We start from the raw sequence: 25,951 nt of genomic DNA, 5'->3' as shown, positions 1-25,951 counted from the left end.
GTTGCTTATGTAAGTATTGGTGACTGTCTTTTAACATTTTGAGTACACAGCAAACAGACAACCCCCACAGACAGATAATCCTGGTTAAAGAGCCACTGATTTGTATTTTGCAACAGTAACAGATACATGTGAGATTACAAAATGAGTAGGGATTTGACGACATTGGAGTGGGAGGATCAGAGAGAGAGGGGGAGGCAGTGGGAGAGTGAGAGAATACAGATTCTTTTCAGAGGCTTAGTGAATAAATTCAGTCTTCATTTCTGATTTCAGCCTTCACTGTTCATCACACCTTAGGGAAGATCACTGCTAAATGGCCACCATGTGGAAGGTGGTTCTTTTGTTTTGCCTGCAACTTCATGGCTGTCTTGCTGCAAGTGATGCAGAGATGTAAGAAAGTTTATGTCACAAATATTTTGTATCTGAGTGCAGCTCATACTTTACTGGAGTTGCTACAGAATGCCATTTTATAACTGTAAAAGATGAAGTGTTTTTCTTAAGCTGAAATTCTAACCGGTTGTTCTGTTTTTCTTTTGTTTTCCCAGGACATATGTGGTGACAATTCCTTCTCAGATTTTTGGAGGTAGTACTGGGGTAGTAAGTGTCCATCTCCTTCATCCTAATGAAACAATTTCATTCATCGTAACTCTGAAGATGGAAAAAGAAAATCTGACTTTATTGGAAGAAAAGGTTAAGGAGAAAGATCTCTACAAGCGCATTAAATTTCAGGTGAGCCTATCATGAATAACTTGTTACCTTGTTCACAGTATAGAGAAAAACATGAATCTGTCATAAGATAATTTAGATAAAGTCCTATTATGTCCTGGTTGAATATTTAACAGTGTGTGTGTGGAGCAGGGAAATATATGCAAATTGCATTTGGCTCGAACAGGCCTATAGCCAGTAGGGAGTGCCTGAAAACAAAGAAAGTCAAATGACAAATATGAATGAATATCAACGTTCTCAAATGTCCTGCTTCAATTCTAGTATGTAAAATTTAAGTGTCTGCAAGTTTCAGGTTACACAAGGACGTTTTTGCTTAGAAACATATAAAGTATGATTCAGTATCTATTATAAACACTCTGGTTAAATGTGCTTTTTTTATAGTTTCCAATAAAGTAGTGATTAAATACATTATTGGAAACTAACATTCAAATTTGAGAAGATCTGTGTATTTTAGTAAAGTATAACATGATCTATAATGGTTGCTAAAATAAATACAACACTTGAGAGTAATTTGTTTAAAGCAACTAATACTTTCCAACACTTATCCAAAGCTGGGTCGCAGGGGCAACAGTCTTAGCAGTGAGGCCCAAACGTCTTCTTCTCCAGGCACAGTATGCCAACTCATACTGTGGGATCCCAAGGTGTTCCTAAGCCATTTGGGAGATAACATCCTCCCAGAGAGCCCTGGGTCTTCCCCAGGGTCTCCTCCCAGCTGGTAGTGCCTGTAATACCTCCACAGGGAGGCATTCGTATCAGAAGCCTGCACAACCTTAATTGGCTTCTCTCCCACATGTCTGCACTTCTCATTCTATCTCTAAGGGAGAGCCCAGCCACCCTGCAGAAAAAAATCATTTTAGCCGCTTGTACCTGCAATCTCATTCTTTCGGTCATTACCGACAGCTCGTCACCATAGGTAAGAGTAGGGATGTAGACCGACTGGTAAATCGACAGCTTTGCCTTCTGACTCAGCTCCATCTTCACTTAATACTTTAAAGATGATGATCTGCGTCTTGTGTAGCGTTTCGAACATTTAAAAGCCTGTACAGCAGCTGTCCTACTCTTTTTCTTTTACTTCCGGCCCTGGGCATGGTTAAATCTCTTGGCACTTTTGGTTAAGTCTTTTCTTGAAGGTGAGTTCTTCATATTTTTCAGTTTATAATTTAAAAACGGAATAAGAATCTAAAAATCTAACAACATCACGTTAAAGTTCAATAAATTCTGAAAAGAATGATATCAAACATATATATGTAGGTTTTAAAATAAGCCCGATTTAAAGCATGACAAAAAATGTGATATAAAAACATTACATAAAATCATTGCACAAATTCGTTGCACTTTTAAGTTTAGGATTATATATATATACTAGGGCGGCACGGTGGCGCAGTGGGTAGCGCTGCTGCCTCGCAGTTGGGACACCTGGGGACCTGGGTTCGATTCCCGGGTCCTCCCTGTGTGGAGTTTGCATGTTCTCCCCGTGTCTGCGTGGGTTTCCTCCGGGCGCTCCGGTTTCCTCCCACATTCCAAAGACATGCAGGTTAGGTGGATTGGCGATTCTAAATTGGCCCTAGTGTGTGCTTGGTGTGTGGGTGTGTTTGTGTGTGTGTCCTGCGGTGGGTTGGCACCCTGCCCAGGATTGGTTCCTGCCTTGTGCCCTGTGTTGGCTGGGATTGGCTCCAGCAGACCCCCGTGACCCTGTGTTCGGATTCAGCGGGTTGGAAAATGGATGGATGGATATATATACTAGTCATTTAGCCCGTTACAATAATGGGCGCTAGAACAGTAGTGCATAAACATTAGTAGGAACAGTCTATATTAAATGGCAAGGGACTTTGACCTCATTCTTTTTGTTGGTCGTATTTTTCTTTCTTTCAGCCTTTCTTTTGTTGATGTTTACTTGCTGAGCTGATTGTTCTTCGTGGGCTGCCGCCGTCTATTGTGTGTCTTTAATTTTCTGTGACAGTAATACTGTCTTGTATGTCCGCTGGTTTGTACGTCCATAATATACCTTTAATTTTCTCTGGCGGTAATACAGGCGTGCGCGTCAGTAATATGCCTTTAATCTCCTCTGAAAGTAATACTGGCTTGTATGTGGCTGTAATATGAGTCACTGTATTGTGTACCTTTAATTTCCTCTCGCAGTAATACTGGTTTGTATTTCCGTAAAACGCTTGTAACTTTCCCTGACAGTAATATCGCGCATCGCACCGTGCCCCGCACACGGACACCTGGATGCACACAGGTATTTTATTAAAGAGGATATATATATATATATATATATATATATATATATATATATATATATATATATATATATATATATATATATATATATATATTTATATATATATATATAGAGAGAGAGAGAGAGAGAGAGTGAGAGAGAGAAAGAGTAGATTTTGCTTTTTGTAACTGACAAAAAACTCATATGAAATGATAAATTCTCATAGTGCCTCACAAAAGATTTCAGACCCTTTCTAATGTTACTGAATAACACATTCTACCCTGATTTTGTTTTCTCTTTGATATTTTTCTTTCAGAGCACCAAAACTAAAATGTTTACTAAATAAAAAAAGTAAATGGTATATTGCATTATGTTAACCAAAAGTCTTTATTCTTGAAATCTCAAAAACATACACCAAATAATTCAATTAAACTCAAAATTCCACTCTGATAGATGTTAATCATTTTACAAAAGAAGAACAATCAAATTTGAAAAAAAAAAACAACCACAAGAACAAAGCTTAACTCTACAACTTGACAAGGTGTGAAACACACAATGCCTCAGCTTTTCACTGGGACTCGCCTTTATTAAGCATCTGGTTACAATCTCATGTTCTGCAGCAGCACCTCAGTAAAGTGTTATAATTGGAAGGTGTGGCCTCTGCGACACTATTCATGAAAGAAAGGGGTATAATGGATGACTAAAACAAACCTAAAAGGAAGAAATCCAGTACTGAAATCAAAAGTAGATTCTCAGATAGAGTTCTACTTGGACCTTGATAGCTTGTGTGGTAGGCCTGGATCTTTGGTGTTTGATCGAAAGGATGCAGGATGCAAAATCAATATTATTTGTAGAATGTTAAAGGCCTATTAAGGACTTTATATAAGCAATAGTTTCAGGTTCCCTATATTTTTAATAAAGCAAAAGGAAATAAGCTAAAGATGAAAATCTAAAATATAATAGATTTTTACACGTCATGCTTGGTGACCTAATCATCATATATTTAGATTCCATAAGGTTATTTGTTGTGCAAAGTTTAGTTTGAAGCCTATATTGTGTTAGAATCAGGTGATACCAAAGAAAAAAAAATGACTAATGAATTGATTTTACAGTTATAATGTATAGTATGATTCAACATTTCAAATGTGTAATGACAGCATTACTGCATCTTGGGATGCTAGGAACATAAATGCTGGGTTGTCTAGAGCAGGGGTGGGCAAATTCATTCCTGGAGGGCCGCAGTGGCTGCAGGTTTTTGTTCCAACCCAATTGCTTAATAAGAAGCACTTATTGCTCTAGAAACACTTCTGCTTCATTTTAGTTGTCTCCCTCATTAAGATTTTGAACCCTTATTGCTTTTTTAAGTCTTAAACAGCTGCATTCTTGGTTTTTAATTGCTCCTTATTAGCAATAAGATGCAAATGACAAAAGAAACCAGCAGTTATCCATTTTGCTTGTTACCCTTTACACCTGTGTGTATTTATCGTGCACTATTTGGTTTAATTAAATACTTGGAAGGAAAGAGAAGAGAAAAAAGTGAAGAATTGAGAATTACCCATCCGTTTTACACTTCAAAGTATTTGGATGATATCCTTAGAATGGAAAAAAAAAATCTAGGATATGAGATTGACTTGACATAGCAGAGTTAAAGCACTAACAAGCCATGAAATGTAATTATCGGCAAGGATTGTTTTCTAATTAAGCAACTGGGTTGGAACAAAAACCCGCAGCCACTGCGGCCCTCCAGGAATGAATTTGCCCACCCCTGGTCTAGAGTGTATTTAGGAATATGAAAAGATTCTTATGTTAAATTCTTATATTAGGTTTGATTTAGAAGAAATTTTCCTGGCTAAATTGCCCACAACGGCCTGGTCATTCTGGCCCCCTAATGATCCCCTTTTATCTAACTGGCTAACTATCTCTCACTGTTTCACCACCTAACAGCTAAAATATGTGTTGAGTGTTCTGGCACAAAAATGGATGCTATCACATCATTCAGGAGGAAATTGCACATTAGTAGAGGTTGAAGTGTCTCCCTACTCCTTATGTAAGCGCTCTGAGCACTCTATATAAATGTAAAGAATTATTATTATTATTATTATTTACCATTCAGTATATGTGTCTACTCTGAGGATATAACAGCTGAGTGAAAGCAGTAGAGCTGATCTCATTCTTGTGCTCCTATAAATATTTTCCCTACAGTACTTCCTCAGATCCACGTGTCAATATGTTTCAGTAAATAATCTTTATTTACTCCTTTCAACAAAAACACATTTTTAAGTGAAGTTTCTAACTTTCATTGTTTTCTCTGGGGTCTCTGATTCAAACATATAATGTTACAGCATGTTGTTGCACATTTTTAAACTGACCTCATGTGCACCGGCATGTGGATAGCAATAGTCTGTAGTGCCATTTTGGCCTAAGACCATCTTTTGGGCTAAATCCTGCAGCTAGCCACCCTGTTCATTATTTCAATTTGAATAACAGCTATGGATACAGTCACATTCGTTCATAACTTCATGGTTTCAAATCAGATAAGTTTTGTACATAAAAGCCCTGAACAAATACTGTATGCCTAAATATTGACTTTCAGCTTGAGAGCTGTGCAAATAAAGACTTTATACTTCACTATTTATATAAACAGGACATTGATAGTCATCAATGCTCATGTTCAAAAGGCCCACGATAATTCTCCCTTTTTATATGATACCTTTTAATTTATTCAGCCTAAATAAATATGAAATGTAATGACAAATAATCCATTTAGTTAAGTTATTTTTATGAAGCATAAGCTGGTTTAGGGACTCACTTATGATTGGATAGTCGGCTAGGGGACAACATGGAACTTTGGTATCAGAATAATTTGATGAGTAGCTTAATACATGAATAAATAGGTACTATCACAAACCTTTATTACACAGATGGTGTATTATAAATAAATGAATAAATAAGTACTACATGTTTTACATCGATGGTGCAGTATATGAGAAGATATCATTGCTGGGCATCTCATATAGAATTACCTCCCGCCCCTGTACTTAGTACATTCAAATGTCACCTTCTGAAATAAAATAATCTATATATATAAAATCCCTATGTGCGTCCAGGTGTCCGTGTGTGGGTGTCTTCTGATGAAGTGCGCATGCGCGGGGCACGGTGCGACGCGCAATATTACTGTCAGAGAAAGTTAGAGGCGTTTTACGGAAATACAAACCAGTATTACTGCGAGAGGAAATTAAAGGTACACAATACAGTGACGCATATTACAGCCACATACAAGCCAGTATTACTGTCAGAGGAGATTAAAGGCATATTACCGACGCGCATGCCTGTATTACCGCCAGAGAAAATTAAAGGTATATTACGGACGTACAAGCCAGCGGACGTACAAGACGGTATCCTTCAATAAGGGCGCGCACAGGCATCCTTTAATAAGGGCGCACACAAAAAGGCGAGCCTCAAAAGGGCGACCTTAATTGGGCGCAGCAAATAAAGGCGCACGTAAATAAAGATCTGCACCTTTGTTGCTCTTCACATATTCCAGAGCCATTTGAACTAAATTATCTACGAATGCCTTTATTCACCGCGCTCAATTGAGGTCGCCCTTTTGAAGCTCGCCTTTTTGTGCGCATCCTTATTGAATAGAGCCGTACAAGACAGTATTACTGTCACAGAAAATTAGACACACAATACACGGCGGCAGCCCATGAACAACGGTCAGCTCAGCAAGTAAACATCAACAAAAGAAAGGCTGAAAGAAAGAAAAATACGACCAACAAAAAGAATGAGGTCAAAGTCCCGTGCCATTTAATATATACTGTTCCTACTAATGTTTATGCACTACTGTTCTAGCGCCTGTTATTGTAACGGGCTAAATGACTAGTAATTAATAATTTTCACATCTGCATCACAGCTCCAATAGACTTGATTAGAATCCTGTGCCATAGTAACAACTATATCTGTGTGAGGTTCTCATGTTTTCAAGAGTGTTTCTATAGATACTCCGGTATTCTTACCAAATCCCAAAAATGTACAGATTATGTTGTTTGCTAAGCGTAGATGTTTGTACCCTATTTTGGGCTGGTAACACCAGTGCTGCTGGGATAGGCTCCACCCACTGTCATCCAGAAATGGATAGAAATGATAGAGAGAACAGACTGGTAAATATCCATTTAAAAAATGAAAATGTTCCAGATTACTACAAAAAGAGCTGTGGCTTTACAACTTTTTATATTATATGGCAATATATTTCTCTTAAAATTACATTGTAAAGTGGTCATTAGTTATTTTCCAAAATGATTTAAGGTATAACAATATAATATTACCTTCTTCCCTATTAACTCAGAGACTTTTAATAATATTGGCTTGCCAGAAGGAACACAAGGATTTACAATAACAACTTTTAAGTCCATCAGGGCCTACCTGCTTGTTTGCAATTTCATGACTATCTGTCTTAGCATATTAAGTGATTTAAACTACATGTGACCTGATTTGTATTATTATAAGGTTTACATGTATTTGTTAAGTAAAAGTAAAATAACCTTAATATTGTAACAGTCAAGAAAATTAGAGTCAGCGTGTCCTAAAAGCCATGCAAATGGGATTGTTCAGAGTACTGTGGAAAGGGGCGGGCAGAGGAGTCCCATCTGCCAATCTCAAATAAAGCAGCCACTAGGATGATTAGGGGCAGAAATTATTAAGAAAGTACTTAATACCAAAAAAAGTGTTTAAACTAGTTTTGTGGGTGGTTGACACATGGTTGTCTTTCCGTTCGGCACCATTTATTTTTGAGTCTGCATGTCCAGCTAAAGAAGAAGAGCAATAAAGCCTTTTTTTCTTTTGGACCGCTACAAACACTTATTCGTGTGATTTATTTCTCCCACCTGGAAATGGATATTACAATTGTATTTTAATTGTAGGACAAATAGTGTTGTACAGAAAATGCAGCATTTTAATTTATATCTATTGGTAAAATGGAAGAAATATATAGATCAGGAATTCAGAGAATTACTTTTTTTAGATGTTATTAGTAATGCATCAGGTGGCTGAAGAAAGGTAAAAGTTGCATAGAGTCGGAACACATCTAGGTAGATCACTACTGGGGTGGCTCCTGCGTCCTTGCTATTCTGTTACAATGGAGATAGACAGAACAATGCTAGTGGCTCAAGGAGGGTGGAGGTTTTAAACAAAAATTATCTCCATCCACACTGGAGTTTACACATTGTTTGCATACGGATGATGTAGACCTTCATCTACCTTGCGCATGGCACATCACTGGCAAACTCCTTGATGGGACTGTGTATTGAAAAACTCAGACCCCAGTAAACATCAGAGTCCTCTGTGCTTTATGCACTTTCAAAACTATCATTGTGTGCAGGACTCTGGTAGCACGAGCTGCAGTGCATTTCCCTCATATCACATTAATGCACTGATTACCATTGAAAGAAACAGTCTTCAGAACTGGAGATGGTCATCTTGTCTTTAAATAAAAACAAAGTAAACATTAAAGGAACACTTAAAAAAGTGTTTAGAAATATTTAGCTCTAATTTCATTCACAAGATGATTAATTATAAGCAGTTCACAGCAACTGGATCACATTTTGTACCATTTGTTAAACTGACTCAATAAAGGAAATAAGTAAATAAACAAACATGTGTGTGCGTGTATATCTTCGCTTTACTGCATCGTGCTTTTGTGTCATTGTCCTGTAATATTGTGAGTTCAGCCTCGTTCTACACACATACACTTCGTTATGTGCCTTATTGTTAATTTTGCTGCGGAATGCGCTCCGATCCTTACTGAACAGATTACGTCTAAGTAATAAATTTTGATTAGAGGCTGGTCAACTGAATTATTTACAATCTGATTTTCATGGAGTTATAAATTTTTCATTACAACAGTAATGATGCTGGCCACAAGATTTATCACAAAACTGTAGTGACTGATAAGTAATTTGCTTTTTACGCTTGTACAGAATGCAGCATTCAGACTACAAAATGCATTTTAAATGCATACAGGCAAACAGCACAACAAGCACCATGAAAGAAATACTTTTATGCCTGTTATGTTAGAAAATGCATTCTTCCATGTCCAATAGTGATGAGCAAACTCTGCTTTGTTTGCTTTGCCTCAAGTTCGGAGAAAACATAGAAGTGTTTGCGAATATCACCACACTTTGGGAAATGCATTGAAGTAAATAGGGATGAACTAACTGAACTAGATTTGAATGGATTATAATGCTGCAATCATCTTTAAAGTGTCCCTGAGGGCTAGGGAAACATCAGCAAACTATACTTGACTGATTATTGTGCCCAAAAAGGCAACCATGACTCAAAATTTCATCAAAAAACATAAGTGGAAATGCTGAATTTCTAGTCAACAGGCTAGAGAAAAATATGTAGGTCATTTTACGTTGATTTATGTGAGAAACTATTTCTTTGTGTGCTTTTCAGAAAACAGTCTGGCAGCAGCTTGATGCTTGCCGCCCCACCCACCCTGCACTGCTGCTGCCACAGTAGTGCACAATGGCAATGCATGCAGAAACAGATGTTTTATGTTGAATTATGTGAGAAACTATTGCTTTATGTACCTTTCAGAAAACAGAGTTTTTTGGAAAAAATATTCAACCCTGGGAGAAAAGGAAAAAAAAATGAAAGGCAAAAAAAATTCAAAGTGATGTTTCATGATTGAAGCCGCTGGCTCGTTTTATTTTTTGAAATCGTGCTGAAGGCTCTCCAAACTGTGCTGATGCTTTGCACTTTTTCTTCTATCAAAAAGATTAAAATCTTTTGTTATTATTATTTCATAGAGTCTCCTGTGTTTTTGTCAGGCTCTTTCAAGGTTTGTTTTCATTCTTCACGTGGCTAATTACGCACGCATAGGGCACGTGCCTCCTTCTCTTATATTGATGTGGAACTTGAAGATCAACCTACACATTTGGCGACAAGCACAGATAACTTGTTATTTATGCTTTATGTTTCATAAAAATAAAATTTGAGAACTTGCATTATTTACTTACTTGTTAAGATCCTTAAATTGAGTTCACCTACTATACACAGTATTAATGTGCCTTTATGGCTTTACATTTTATAGGATTTGTTTTTAAGGAAAAAGTAAAAAACTGATATGAATAGTGATGCTATAGTAGTCCACCAGCTGCCTTAGCACCTTTGGTTTCCATAAAGTCTTCATATTCTGTTTATATCTGCATAAGTTTGTTCTGCTAAGCCAGAGTTTCTCCCAATGTTCAAATCTGCTGTAAGCATGATCATGTGCTCTTCATAGTGCCAACCACTGTGCAACTGTGCCTCTGTGAGATCAAAGAAGAAAGAACATAGTAAGAGATGTGCAAGCTGCGTAACTAGTCTGTAATGCAAATTATCAGCATTATATACCCAGGGGGTGGTTCCCTCCAATGTTGGCTGTTACAGTTCTGGGGAATATTGCTCTGGCCGTGCAAAGCATTATGAGACACTGAAAAAATCTCTTCTTAACCAGATGAATTATCAGTAAATAATTCAACGAACAAGGGTGAATGAGAACGCAGCAGATTTGCTCTGGATAACTGTTTGGCGAAATTCATTGCAAATAACGCTTTGGCAAAATTCACTGATCAGCACTAATGACCAATAAGGGAACGTGTGTTGTAATTATCAGTATTCAATTGGGGAAGGGCCACGAAATAAGTAGAAACCAATTAGAGTGCAATTAGAGTATAATTTTCTGAAAACCATGTTTACATCCATCCACAACAAAATGCTGATGCTACAGTTTCAGAAAAATAAAAAAAAACAACAGTCTTAATTTTCAGGGGTTGAAAACAACAGAGTAGTGTGGATGAAAGGCTGAAAAAGTAGACAAATGTATGCATTTTATATGAAATTTTATTATTGTAGACAGGGCCTGAGAGACAAAGGTGTGCCCACCAAGTTCATTTAGTTCTACTGAGTGTTTCCCATACCATTGACTAACTGAACAATTGTAGACTGAAAACCTCACTCTTGGTCTATTATCATACTATGGTAAAACAAATTATATTTCTCTTACTATTGTTCATTCCTTTTTTCTCTGGTTTTTCTTGTTTTGCTTCTACAGGTTCCACAGGTGAATGATGAACTTGTAGGCAGTATTGAAGCACGATTAAAAGGAAAAACATTTGAGATTGTAAATGAGAAAAAAGTGCTTATTTCCTCATTAACACCTATGAGTTTTATACAGACAGACAAACCGATCTATAAACCAGGACAAACAGGTGTGTGCCTATTTATTTATTTGCTATATACAGTACTGACTATCTGTAAATCTATAAAGCTCAATTCTGGCTTGTTTATTCTCTAGACACAACTTTGTTTTTAGATAGATAAATTTTATTTGTCCCCAGGAGGACATCTGGGGACAAATAAAGTTCTATCTATCTATCTATCTATCTATCTATCTATCTATCTATCTATCTATCTATCTATCTATCTATCTATCTATCTATCTATCTATCTATCTATCTATCTATCTATCTATCTATCTATCTATCTATCTATCTATCTATCTATCTATCTATCTATCATTTCAACCCAAAGACTTAAAATGTTTGAAACAAGTGGCATGAGATACTATAGTGTGATCTGTCAACCAAACAACATCACCACCTAGAGTGCGATGTTAATGTAATGATTAATACACTTGCATTTCAAACAAAATCATCAGGGTTGATGGCCGCTAGTGAGAAGTGGAACAATTTCCACAAATTGAATTTGCAGCGAAACTCAGTGTTTTGGGAAAAAAAAAATCACAAAATAAATTGCCATTGCTTCCAGCAAAAATCATGCAATTCACACTACAACAACAACAACATTTATTTATATAGCACATTTTCATACAAAAAGTAGCTCAAAGTGCTTTACATAATGAACAAAAGATAAATAAAAGACAAAATAAGAAATTAAAATAAGACAACATTAGTTAACATAGAAAAGGAGTAAGGTCCGATGGCCAGGGTGGACAGAAAAAACAAAAAAAAATTCCAGAAAGCTGGAGAAAAAAATAAAATTTGTAGGGGTTCCAGGCCACGAGACCACCCAGTCCCCTCTGGGCATTCTACCTAACATAAATGAAATACAGTGATCCCTCGCTATATCGCGCTTCGCCTTTCGCGGCTTCACTCTATCGCGAATTTTATATGTAAGCAAATTTAAATATATATCGCAGATTTTTTGCTGGTTCGCGGATTTCTGAGGACAATGGGTCTTTTAATTTCTGGTACATGCTTCCTCAGTTGGTTTGCCCAGTTGATTTCATACAAGGGACGCTATTGGCAGATGGCTGAGAAGCTACCCAACTTACTTTTCTTTCTCTCTCTTGCGCTGACTTTCTGTGATCCTGACGTAGGGGGTGTGAGCAGGGGGGCTGTTCGCACACCTAGACGATACGGACGCTCGTCTAAAAATGCTGAAAGATTATCTTCACGTTGCTACCTTCTGTGTGCAGCTGCTTCGTGAAGCGACATGCTGCACGGTGCTTCGCATACTTAAAAGCTCAAAGGGCACGTATTGATTTTTGACTTTGTTTTTCTCTCTCTCTCTCTCTCTCTCTCTCTCTCTCTCTCTCTCTCTCTCTCTCTCTCTCCCTGCTCCTGACGGAGGGGGTGTGAGCTGCCGCCTTCAACAGCTTTGTACCGGCGGTGCTTCGTATACTTAAAAGCCAAACAGCCCTATTGATTTGTTTGCTTTCCTCTCTGTTTCTGACATGCTCTGCTCCTGATGCGCACTCCTTTGAAGAGGAAGATATGTTTGCATTCTTTTAATTGTGAGACAGAACTGTCATCTCTGTCTTGTCATGGAGCACAGTTTAAACTTTTGAAAAAGAGACAAATGTTTGTTTGCAGTGTTTGAATAACGTTCCTGTCTTTCTACAACCTCCTGTGTTTCTGCGCAAATCTGTGACCCAAGAATGACAATATAAAAATAACCATATAAACATATGGTTTCTACTTCACAGATTTTCTTATTTCGCGGGTGGCTCTGGAACGCAACCCCCGCGATGGAGGAGGGATTACTGTAGTCCTCTTTGTAGTTAGGGTTCTCATGGAGTCACTTGATGCTGATGGTCATACAGACTTCTGGGTTTTAATCCATCCATCATTGTTGGAACATCATGCGCCACCACCAAAAGGACACTGGAAAAGGAAACAGAAGAGAGAGTAGGGGTTAGTACAGATTTTAGAGCCACCATGAATAGTTATTATAATGAATTCGATATACAGAGTATCAGGATTTAAATTACAGTGAAGTTATGAGAAGGCCATGTTAAAGTAATGTGTTTTCAGCAGTTTTTTCAACTGCTCCACTGTATTAGCCTGGCGAATTCCTACTGGCAGGCTATTTCAGATTTTAGGTGCATAACAGCAGAAGGCTGCCTCACCACTTCTTTTAAGTTTTGCTCTTGGAATTCTAAGGAGACACTCAGTTGAGGATCTGAGGTTGCGATATGGAATATAAGGTGTCAGATGTTCCGATATATAGGATGAGGCGAGATTATTTAAGGCTTTATAAACCATAAGCAGAATTTTAAAGTCAATCCTGAATGACACAGGTAACCAGTGTAGTGACATCAAAACTGGAGAGATGTGCTTGGATTTTCTTTTCCTGGTAAGGATTCTAGCAGCTGCATTCTGCACTAGTTGCAAACGATTTATGTCTTTTTTGGGTAGTCCTGAGAGGAGTGCGTTACAGTAATCTAGTCAACTGAAAACAAATGCGTGAACTAATTTCTCTGCATCTTTCAATGATATAAGAGGTCTAACTTTTGCTCTGTTTCTTAAGTGAAAAAATGCTGTCCTAGTGATTTGATTAATATGCGATTTAAAATTTAGATTACAGTCAACAGTTACCCCTAAGCTTTTTACCTCCGTTTTGACTTTTAATCCTAATGCATCCAGTTTATTTCTAATAGCCTCATTGTATCCATTATTGCCAGTCACTAAGATTTCGGTTTTCTCTTTATTTAATTTGAGAAAGTTACTATTTATCCATTCTGAGATACAAGTTAGACATTGTGTTAGTGAATCAAGAGATTCAGGGTCATCAGGTGCAATTGATAAATACAGCTAAATACACTAAGAAGAAACATGTTTAGTTCATGTTTTAATGCACTATATCCACGTGTCTGACTGTCATTTAGTATTAACTAAAGATCTGTAGTGAAAAAAAAATCGGCAGAAGTGAGCATATCCTCAACTAGGATGAGGCGGTTGTTATATAATGGTTTTTGGGGGAGGGGGATACGGTTCCTTGTACTGAGTTTTTCTGAGGAGAAGACACAGTAATGTGCACAATGCTGGGTTTTAGTATATCTTTGTGTGAAAAAATATGCAACATGTCAGATTTTTAATTAACGTTGTGCACTCCTCCAGTGTGACGTGAACAATAAGCCAGTGTGGTACAGATTACATGGTATATGAACCTGCAATAAAGAAAAAGACTATAGGGAGCAGTATTCCCCCAAAATCTCTTTACTGAGTTTTGTTTTTTACGACTACAAAAGTAGTAGGTTGTTGTACCGTGTTAGCCATAATGAGAGGTCAAGCAAAATGACACCAGCTTAGGGCCCTTCTTCAGGCAACTTGGCCTAAGGACTGATCACTTTTAAGGTTACGCTGGTGGATTGAAGATGAATGACAGTCCAACCAGGCAGCTTAGGGTGATGGAACATCTGATTATGATCTTTAGAGAATGTGGCAAAGAAGTATGCATGTTTGTACTACAGACTTCTTTCATCTCATCATATTACTCCTTCTATTTCAGATGGCCGAAGTTCCCTCTGAATCTTCAGTATGTTTTGCAGCTAGACATGTCCAGTCAAATTGTTACTTTCAAAGGCAAGTGTATGTCACTTGCATTGACTTAGCACAGAATTCATGGGTTCCCTCGCAATATGTATGGACTTATTTCCAGTTGGTTGATCTCATATATAAAGCTACCCAAGCATAACCCATGTTTTGTCCTGTTGGTAGAGGTTTATGTACCTCCCTTGCTCACTTTTATTTTCTCTGTATACCAGCTGGAAGAGAATAGTGGAAAGAATGGTTGAGCATGTGGCATTAGGTGATTGGTTTCACAATAGTATGCCATTGACTTCCTCCAGTTTGGTAAGATTATTCATCCACAGCTTTGCCTCTGCAATCACAAGTATAGCACATCCACTGGATTGTGTCTACTGCTTCCTAAAACACTTTTCAAATTTGCAAAGTAGCTGGCAGCATTACACAATGGAAAACAACAACACATTCTAAAAAACACTTAGGACTGTATGCTTTGAAGATTCTGAAGCCCACATTCAGCAGACAGTTCTAGGGTTGTAAGTAGGTAGTCTAGAGAGGGGTGTCTCTGGACACAGTATGGGCTTTCAGCGTAACTGTTTAAAAGATTTTCAGCTTTTGATGGAAGCACAGCTTGTCAATATCTATATACCTAGTGTGTCTTTATTGCAGATTTTAGCAGTAATTTCAGTGTTTGAATAGAAAGAATTGATGCATTACAACTGATTGTAATTGTTTACAAATGATCAAGTGTCTTTATACTCACAAAACTGTTTTTTTGTTTCAGTTAAATTTCGTATTTTTGCTATTGATGCAAATTTTTTTCCAATCAATGAAAAGGTAAGAATGATGAAAATATTTTTAAAATTAAACTAATTCTTTGAGAGGCAAAGTAAAGTAAACTAAGTTATAGTTAGTTTAGAGCTTGGTATTGTTGATTCATGAACTCTGATTGATAACAATCATATTACTACATGATTGCAGAGGAATGCCAAGAGTAGCTTAATATGTAAGCTATCGTGAGTCTTGCTAATGTTAATCATTGTTTTATATTTTATTTTTCAGTATACCATGGTGGAACTAATTGTAAGTCAAATAAAATATTTTATCTGTGATTATTTCTGACAATCATTTCAGTTTATATACTCTATGTTAATACCCTAACTTACTAGTACTTACACTGAACAATTTAAGTTTTTACTACATTTAAAGTTTTCTCACAATTAATTACTTTTATTGAAGCATGCATTTTTGTGTTTTTATTGTCTTCCATAATGATAATAAGGTTGTGAAAGGATATAGCAGCGATTGAATTGCTGTAGTACTATTGAAGGTGCAGTTTGATGAATCTTTATTAAACTTTCAACTTTTAATAATTTAATTCCTCATTTAATAATTTGGGGTGTGCATAGCTTTCAATAATAACAAATCACACATGGGTAGCACAGTGGGTAGTACTGCCACGCCAGCAATCTGGGTTTGAATTTCTTGACCAGATACTGACTTTTCAGAGTTTGCATTTTTCTGCTCTATTTTGGTGGGCTTTTGTAAAGGTACCCTGGTTTTACTCTGATATTTGTAAAGACTTGTGTGTTATATTGATTGGAAGTTTTACACAGGCCTTGAGGGAATCTGCTTCAGTAGAAAATATTATATTAAGTATAATTACTCTAATCATTGTGTTCAAAACTGAATCCACCCAAATCACAATATTCTATATTATACTAATGTAGTTTTGGATATTGCAACAGCCTGTGGTAAAGTGAGGTCTGCAGCTGTTTGGCATTTTAAATAAATAATCACCACATTCGCATCTCCATGTGATGGAGCGTGGTAGCATGGCGAGTGGTTCCTGTGTGTGATACAGGAGTGGACGGCCCTGCGCTTAGTGCATAGGTGAAGGATCGTCTGTGATCCTAATTGACGGCAGGAGCTGCTGATTGCTTCAGCTGTGCCATGTCCCCATTTTAAATTGGAAGTGTGAGTTAGAGTGCGAGAAGGAAGAATCAAGAAAGAAAGAGACCTGAGAAAAAGAAAAGACAGAGGTTAAAGGGAGAACGAAAGCGAGGGCAGGAGGTGGAAGGAACCAGTGTGAGCGAGCTGAAGGGAGCAGGCTCGAAGTAGAGAAGGGAGGCAGCTGGGAAAGAAGGCCCCTTGAGCAGCGTGAGACACTGACACCTCATGGCTGAAGTTCCAACATGAGCCATGGCCATTGAGGTCCAAAGCCTAGGTCCAGAGAGGGAGCTTTACCGTAGCCATTGGACGGCAGGGACCCAGACCTGCGGAAGGTCAGCTGCGTTTGTCAGTAGGGCGACTTCTCTGCTTCAAGGCCCATATGGAATAAGCAGAGGATCCATCAGTGAGAAAGAAGGCACCTCCACAGATACACCTTTTTATGGATTATTTATTTATTAAACTATTTTCTGAGCACTTTTTGAACCCTTGTTTTGGACTTGGATTCAAATAAAAGCACTGATCACTTTTACACCATCCCCTTGCTTCATGTGTGGTTTGTCCTTATCTGCCATGCTCATCCTGTTATGTTATCAATGGTGTCAGGTTCAAGAAGCTCCCAAAAATGAAGAGAGAGCAAGGAGCTGACCCTCACCATCATACAGCCATTAGGTTAAAATGTATATACAGTATGCTTACAAAGCAAATATGGTATGACTGGAATATTTTGAGTAAAGAGAGAGGATGCAAAATGGCGGCTTTTGTGTTTAACAAATTATGACATACAGTATACTGTAGTTCCAATATTAAACTAGATGTTAAGAAAAGAGGTAGATAAGCGTGAGATAAGCTCAACTGATCAGAATTCTACATAATTCTGGTTTAATATATCAAGTGCTTACAAATTTCCTCTTTTTGGTTACCCTTAGATTTATGCAGAATGTGAACATCCCTTAACTTGTTTGTAAAGGAAAAGATTTCTCATATTTATAAATATATTTGTGAATTTAAATACAATAATAACCATAATAGAGGAGCCTTTGCTATTTCAGATAATAAACTGTGCTGTATATTTATAACAGGCTATACTTTGTGAGTTTACATAGTACTTTAAGTAGTGACAATATTCCATGATCAGCAGTCTCTGCAGTTTAAATATCTGTTGTTCCAGGATCCCCGCTCTAATCGAATTGGGCAATGGCTTAACATATCATCTAATGGTGGAATTGTGGATTTATCGTACCCCACAACTCCAGAAGCCCCACTGGGAAAGTATTCTCTAAAACTATGGAAGGAGGATGGAAAACAAATTGACCAAACATTTGAAGTAAAAGAATATGGTGAGATGCAAAGCACACAATCAATATATAGTGAACATATTGTATTCTGCAGAGCTGCTGTATTTATGTATTTTATTTAAGTGGTTATTCATTTTTAATTTCAGTATTATACTGAGAGTGTTTTATATTTTGGTTAAAAATAATATTAAATTTTTTCATTAAAGAGTCAAACAAAAGGAGCTCATTTAAATCTATTAATGTTACATGAGCAACATTTTTTATCCAGTTGAATGTGAGAAGATGGACAGTTTAGTTTGTAGTTTATGAAGCTGATATTTAAATGGCTGGTGAAGGCATAAATGAATTACAGTTTCACTCTATAAGTACTAATAAGTAGGCAAATATTACATTTGAAAGTTGTATGCTTTATATAAGTAAAGTGCCTTACGAATAGTTCAGACTGCTTCTCTTCTATTACTGTGTTCTTAATCAAGTCCTGTATAATAACTTGCCTGTGTTGGGAAAAAAAAACAATTTCCCATACAAGGTGCTTTGCATCTTGACATTTAGATCAAATTCTGAAAGTGTATTTATGTATGTATGTATTCATTTAATTATTACTTAGGAGGAATTTGTATAAAAGAACATGATATTGAATGCAATATGAATTTTGTATCGATCCTATTTATTTAATCTTCCCATTTAACTCATTTCAAAGAACTGTTCTCCCTATTGCACTGGTTGTGTGATTTTTTTTTATACCTGATTTTTTATACCTGTTATTTTTATGCCTGAGGACTTCTTTTTCTCTTTCACATTTAGTTCTGCCAAAGTATGAAATTAAGATTAATATGCCAGAAACAGTAACTATTGAAGACACAGAAGTCAGTATTCAAGTTTGCGGAAAGTAAGTAAAAGTAAACAAAATAAAACTTGTTTCATCTTCATTTACTCACTTAATTTTTTCATTTGATGTCTCATACTAATTGTGCTTCACAAAGAAACAGAAACCCTGCCTGACTCATATGAAGACATTAGTAACTACACTATGCTTGTTGCTAATCCTCAAAAATGTTATTGCATTAATTGGGAGGAAACGTAATTAAGGACCAAAGACAAATATTTAAACAGAGCTTCACTTTTTAGGTATACATATGGAAAGCCAGTTATGGGCACTATAACATTAAGTGTCTGCAGGAGTGCTTTTTGGTTTTTTGGACATGATAGGAGCACAGACATCTGCAAGAAATATACAACTAAGGTGAGTAAAGGAGTTTTCATGCCTATTTGGGGAACTTGTTTTAAAATCGATAGAGCTTTCCCCTGTACTTTGTTTAGGTTGATGAGAACAGGCCAATTGCATTCTGGCACAGACTAAAACAAGTGGACCATACCCTTTTAAAAATGGTGGTCTCGGCATAGTACCAAGCAAAACCTGGCACATTGTGGTATAATTGTGATCTGATATGGGACTGATCTTACTTCAGGAAATGCTGCACATTATATGTATAATTTATGTACACTATGGCAGTATCACACTGCATATCAATCAATGAGAATTTTTCTTACTACTCTAGGAGTTCAACAATGAGACCATGTCTAAGTTTATGAAAAGCAACATACATTACATTTTTTGAACAACAGACTTCAAGATGACTGTCTCTTATTTTCTGCTGGTGCGTGAATTTGTCCTGGGTATTTCCGTGTGTGTTTGTTGCTGTTTCAGACATCTTCTTAAAGTACCTCCTCACAGTCACTCACCATACTTTAATCATGCCTTCATGTAGAGCAAAACATCTGAAGTCCAGGTTAACAATCACTTCTATAGACAATAACATGAATCCCCCAAAATAATGCAATTGAAATGATATTTTGTTGTTGTAAATTGAGTATGTACTCTTATAACAGTGTAGTGAAAGCTATCTGTTACAATCTTTCTATTATCTTTGCTTTACAAGATGTAAGAGATCAATGAAAGTCTAAGAATATTCATGGTTCCTCATTGCTTTTCATTACCATTTATTTATTTCAAGTATTCCCAGGTTGTTTATACTTATGATCCTAAGTTTGAACACTATAAACTGAGAGGAAAATATAACAAAATTGGGAATTTTTAAAACCTTAATTCAATGAGAAATATTTTATTCCTTCATTCTTTTCAAATTACTTAGAGGCATACTGCACCCAAAATTTATATATTTTTTTGTAAGTTACCCTCTTTGGGTGTAGTTATGGCCATGCTTTCATGGAGAACGAAGATAACATTTCTGATAGAATGGATATACTGTATATGGTGACCAACGCTGGACAACAGTAAACTATATGAAAAATGTCCATGTTAAACATCCTGCATTATTTGTGTCACCCAATCCATATTTCAACTAATCTAGTCATATGCTTAAAATGTGCAAAGCACATCCTTCCATCCATCCATCCATCCATCCATTATCCAACCCGCTATATCCTAACACAGGGTCACGGGGGTCTGCTGGAGCCAATCTCAGCCAACACAAGGCCCAAGGCATGAACAAATCCCCGAGCAGGGTGCCAGCCCACCGCAGGACACACACACACACACACACACACACACGCACGCACGCACACACACACACGCACGCACGCACGCACGCACACGCACACACACACACACACACCAAGCACACACTAGGGACAATTTTGGATCGCCAATGCACCTAACCTGCATGTCTTTGGACTGTCTGAGGAAACTGGAGCACCCGAAGGAAACCCACGCAGACACCGGAGAACATGCAAACTCCATGCAGGGCAAAGCACATGCATTTTTTAAAAATATTGTTAAATAAATACTTATGGAAGTAGTACACAAACAGGAAACATGTATTGATAACTATAGTAATACTTTAATACTATAATTTATTTTCAGAAGTATAATGCTATTGTTGTTAAAGTTATAAAAAAAAACACTACCATTTTTTTTTCTCTTTAGACTGAAAAATCTGGTTGTGGAACTCAAGTTGTGGAACTTCAAGAATTTAAATTGAATTCCTCAAGCTATCAAAACTCCTTTAAGGTTGATGCTGAATTGACAGAAGAAGGAACAGGTGCATTCATTTTGTACTTTTGTTTATATTTCATGCAATTTTAAAACGATGTCACTGAAACATCCTCCACTCTAGTCTTTGAAAAGATGTTAGTTACAGAGTGACGAATTAAATTGTGTGTCCTTCATTTGTGAGTAAGTCTCCTCCTATAGTCCAAAATGAAGCAGCAAATTTGATAGTTAACTTATTTTGCTCGGAATGAACGAGCATTAAAAGCACAAGAATTAATGAAATGATTGGCTCCCATTCAGAAATGTATCGTGCCTTGTACCTGATGTTCTCAGAATAAGCTTCAGCCTGTACTTGTATTGGGGAATCAGGGCTGAAAAAATTTGTACACATACAGTACAAATCTCATTTTGATACCAAATGTATAAACAAAGTATTAATAAAATGAATACAGTATGCAGAAGATCTTTGCTATATCCCTAACACAATATCTCCCATCTTTCCAATTCCGTTAATACCTTTCATGAAAGATGTGAAACTTGAAGAAGGTGGCTTTCTTAAATTCACTAATGTCTTGATTAACGTGGATTTTGAAGAGACTGACAGTGTCTACAAAGAGGGAATTCCTTTCAAAGGAAAGGTAGGTCGTGGCTCTAGTACTTTGTCTTTGGTTACCAGTGTTGAAGATAATTTTCTGAAGGAAGACTAAATCAGCTAAATGCAATCTGTTAATTGAAATAATATCAATTCACACTTTCAGCTTGCTAAAACTCTCTCCTCAGTCTATCTGTTATATTGTCTCTCCATGTTTTTCCATGGGCTGAGTGGTGGCTCTGAGGCGAGGGATTTACACTGGCAATTCGAACGTTGCCGTTTCGAATCCCGTAAATGCCAAAAGGGACTCTGCTCTGTTGGGCCCTTGAGCAAGGTCCTTAACCTGCAATTGCTCTGTCCTGGGTATGATGTTAATCTGCATTCATCCATGTAGGCCCTCCAACCTGCAGGGAAAAACTTGGGGGATGGTGGCAGAATTGGCACTCCAGCCACCTGATCTAGTGTGGTACTTAGGTGTCACCCATTGCATGGCTGCACTCGGTCATAATCTGGATCCTGAGTTTGTTTGTCATGTGGTGGGTGCAGCAATGCACTGTATCAGCGCATGCTCCTAACCTCCTCTCTCTCTCTGTCTCTTTCCATGCTAGGAATTAGGAATATGTTTTATTCATGACAAATAAATGACATATCAGCTTTTTGGAGCTGAATCACCTTCATGTTCTATTATCCAAGGACTTTGATTTCCTTCCTTGAAGTTTGCTTAATTTGGATTATTAAATTGCTTATTTTGTCTGTGTTTACATGAATATTGTAACTACCTGACATTATTTTCAAAATTGCTGGTGTCATCTAAAGTGTTGCATGATATAATAGTGGACATAGGTGAGGCACAGAAGAAGGGAGAGTCCTTTTAAAAGCTTAAAAGAAATAGAGCTAAACTCTCACTCACACTAGTACAAAGAGAGGTCTCATTCAGGACAGTGTGACTATGTGGGGACTTCCATAAGCAAAACACACTACCACTGTGAAGTTTAAAGTTCTGCCATGGGAGCCTGACCTTTTACTTGGCAGGGAAGGCGAGTTTAAGAAAGTTAAAAAAAGGCCAGAATGCCCCCTGGTCCACAGAGGATAGCACATGGTCATGATTTTGTAAAGGGTGATTAAATCCTAGATGATTGGCTGGAGGTCAGGGATGGGACTTAAAGCCATTTACAGCCAGTGACTCGGTGATTCTAAGGCAGGAAAGACAGCTGGGACAAGGCTTACTGGTGGAAGAAACAGCAAACAGTACCAAAAGGCTAACAGAGATATGAGGTGAAAGGCAGAGTGTTAATAGAAAGTAAGCCAAACTAACTGAGAGACAGGACTAACACTTATAATAGAAAGAGCCTCTTGACCCCAGATTGTCGATAGTCATGAATGGATGAGCCAGGCAGATGAGGACAGAACACAATGCAGGAGATAGGTGCAAAAAGTGCAAAAGTGCTTTTATTAAAACAAAATCCAAAACACACAGTGTTCAAAGTGCAGTGCTCAATCCATAATAAATAAATAATCCAATAAAATGAAGGCGCTGGTGGAGATTAAAAAGTTACAAAAAAATAAATCCATCAAAACTAGAGGTTAAAAATACACAGTCATTGGATCCTTAATGTTCTTTTTACTACTGGATGGTCCCAGCCCACCTCCTTCTTCGTCTCCCTGGTTCACTCATGACTTGTGCTGCTGACGGAGACTCAACAGCCTCTTCATCACTACCCAACCCTCGTCTTAGCTGCTTCCAAACGGCTTTTGCTAGACTGCCTGGTGCTGGTCGTCCTCCCATCATCCTTCACATTCCCGCAGTCATATCTCGGATCTGGGATGACTCCTTCATGCTCTCTCCCACACCACACAATTAAGCAGTGGGGCAAGCCGGCCCCAAGAGCAACAATCCTATGCTCCTTCATGCCCGAGACTTATCTCACAGGTTTTCACTTTTTTGCTCTCGATTCTTTCTCCCTTTAACCTCCGATGCCATTTTTCTTCTGTCTTGTTCCTTCATCTCTTTTCTCTCCCCCTCCTGACCTATGTAGGCCCTTTTTAAACCTGCTGCCTAATTTGGTGCAGGTTCGAGGAACCGGTCTCTCTGTGGCATCATTGAGGCACCTGACTGAACCGCCCGCCTCTGCATGTGTATGTGGCCACCCTATGCCTCCACTAACCGCGGAGCGAAATGCACCCTTGCACCTACTTGGAGCCTGCACCTAAACAAGGTCCACATGTCACATGTCCTCCTTCAGAAGACCCCAGTTGCATGGAAAAGCTCCGACCTTCTCCCAATCCAGAGCAACTGGTGGTCCATGTCCGTGGTGAGGCCCTACACTGCACTGAAACTGCTATAAAAGCACTAAAACAAACCCTATACTCTAAATGGTCCTGGAGTGTATGTATTGCTAAAAAAAACCCTGGTGGTATAGTGGCCACAGTGTTCCTACCGCAGTGCCAGTGCTCCTGCTTCCAAGACCTCCTGTCATCTGGCTCACTATTTCACCTTAGTACCTCCCAACCAGTGAAACAAGGCAAGCGGGTGGCTGCCTGAATGGAGTCAGTCATTCATCAGAGTCTGGACTGCACCCAAGTCAGTTGAACTCACCCACGCCTAAAGAGGAGGCGGAGGGGACTGGGCACCAGCTGTGTGTTCATTTGTCAGGCTATGTGTCATGTGTGAGTCCTTACTCTTGGTCCTGATAATGGCTAACTGCCGAAGTTGAAGTAGCTGTGCTTCACTGTCACTCACATGGCACACAGGTGTGGAGAAGGAGTGAAGAGGCCACACTCCGCCTGCCCTAGTACTGTATATACTGTACAACAGCATAGAGATTGTGTTTTGAGTAGTGCAGACAGTGTTGCTGCTACTGAGGCGCAGAACATAAACATTTCTTTGTGTTCTGCTTCAGTTCAGGCACATTTTTCTAAACAAAATAAAGATTGGAATCTCCCCTGAAGGCTGCAGTAATGAGCCGTGACCACTAGAGGGTCGTCTAGGCCTTTGCTTGGGCAGCCTATGCCCAGAAACCACCCTGTGTGTCAGTCTTTACAATTGCCATTGGAAAAGTTATCCACATCTTTACAACATTGACTGCTTTCCCAAATAAATGTGTCCCACCAAAACTCAAGTTAAACACTCTTTTAAAACTATAAGTCTCTTATACATTTACTAGAAATATCCATGTCCACTGGAGATAAATGATGACTACAGTTTTGTCAAAGCTTTATACATTTATGAGGATTAGTGAACAGTGTGGTTTAGGACATATTACTCTTTTGCCTTTGAACATATGCTCTTTCAACCCTTTCATGGTGCTCCAACAAGTATTGGTCTCCTTTACAGAATTTCATATGAGAAGGTGTATATATGACTTGTGTTGTCCATCCATCCATTATCCAACCCACTATATCCTAACTACAGGGTCACAGGGGTCTGCTGGAGCCAATCCCAGCCAACACAGGGCGCAAGGCAGGAAACAAACCCTGGGCAGGGCGCCAGTGCCTTGTGTTGTCCATTAGTTAAACCCTCCTGAATGTACCTACAGCTTGGTCTATTATGCTGACTAACTTTACTTCTACAGGTCCTGTACATACAGCAATTGTATATGTCCATGTTTCTGTTGGATTTTTAATAATTTCTCTGTAATTTAGCTTTATTAGAAAGTTATCTCAAACTATTCTTTATTTCTTAGATTAAAGTGACTAAACCTGATTCCTCTCCATTGACTAAAGAAAATGTGTACCTCTACATGGCTCGAGATGCTCAAAATGAGACTCTGACTCTTAAGACCGACTCAAATGGCTATGCAGTTTTCTCACTGGACACTTCCTCATGGGGTAACAGTACAATTAACCTTCGGGTATGTATCTTATATGTAATAAAATGTTCTTGTTTGTCTTTAGTGATGTTTTAGTTAATCTGAAACATTAGTTTTGTCAATTCAATCAGTATGAGGTCTAACAAGACCGCTGAAAATTAGGTGGTACATACAGGTACATTAAAACTGGGATCAATTTATGGTAGCAGTAGTAATTTGACCAATGACGTAGTAATTATTCAACCGTAGCATATATTCATCTGTATTCAATGTCAATAAGTTTACCATCAATTCTGAATTGAATATAGTTGGCATGTATTTGAGTAAGAGATAGATTTATGCCTCTGGCAATTTTTTAAAAATGTTATACTTTTGGCTGAATCTTTATGAAAGCTTTGATTTGATGTTTAATATACAGTGCATCTGGAAAGTCTTCAGCTTCAAGTCTTTTTGAATATGATGCCACAAGCTTGGCATACCTATTCTTGGCCATTTTTGCCCATTCCTCTTTGCAGCACCTCTCAAGCTCCAT

The 25,951-nt window shown here is 37.9% G+C and overlaps 1 protein-coding gene across 2 annotated transcripts in view; it reads left to right on the top strand.

Annotated features, from left to right (window-relative positions):
- The first annotated feature begins 219 nt into the window (after positions 1 to 219).
- The window catches only part of LOC114658188 (alpha-2-macroglobulin-like protein 1), an 84,979-nt gene continuing 59,247 nt past the window's right edge, over positions 220 to 25,951 (top strand). Inside the window, exons 1-11 of one of the 2 annotated variants that reach the window (XM_028810281.2) lie at positions 220 to 387; positions 543 to 726; positions 11,040 to 11,196; positions 15,542 to 15,594; positions 15,820 to 15,840; positions 17,879 to 18,047; positions 18,810 to 18,894; positions 19,134 to 19,248; positions 20,953 to 21,067; positions 21,547 to 21,656; positions 25,294 to 25,461. In XM_028810281.2, the coding sequence (XP_028666114.2) occupies positions 311 to 387; positions 543 to 726; positions 11,040 to 11,196; positions 15,542 to 15,594; positions 15,820 to 15,840; positions 17,879 to 18,047; positions 18,810 to 18,894; positions 19,134 to 19,248; positions 20,953 to 21,067; positions 21,547 to 21,656; positions 25,294 to 25,461 (1,254 nt within the window). In that variant the 5' untranslated portion in view covers positions 220 to 310. Of the gene's footprint in view, positions 388 to 542; positions 727 to 11,039; positions 11,197 to 15,541; positions 15,595 to 15,819; positions 15,841 to 17,857; positions 18,048 to 18,809; positions 18,895 to 19,133; positions 19,249 to 20,952; positions 21,068 to 21,546; positions 21,657 to 25,293; positions 25,462 to 25,951 lie in introns of both variants that reach the window. The other variant, XM_051932105.1, reaches the window with a different exon arrangement.

This window comes from Erpetoichthys calabaricus, chromosome 9 (genome assembly GCF_900747795.2).
Source record: "Erpetoichthys calabaricus chromosome 9, fErpCal1.3, whole genome shotgun sequence".
Lineage (NCBI taxonomy): Eukaryota > Metazoa > Chordata > Cladistia > Polypteriformes > Polypteridae > Erpetoichthys > Erpetoichthys calabaricus.
The sequence above is the reverse complement of the archived record's forward strand: the minus strand, read 5'-3'. Positions and strand labels throughout refer to the sequence as shown.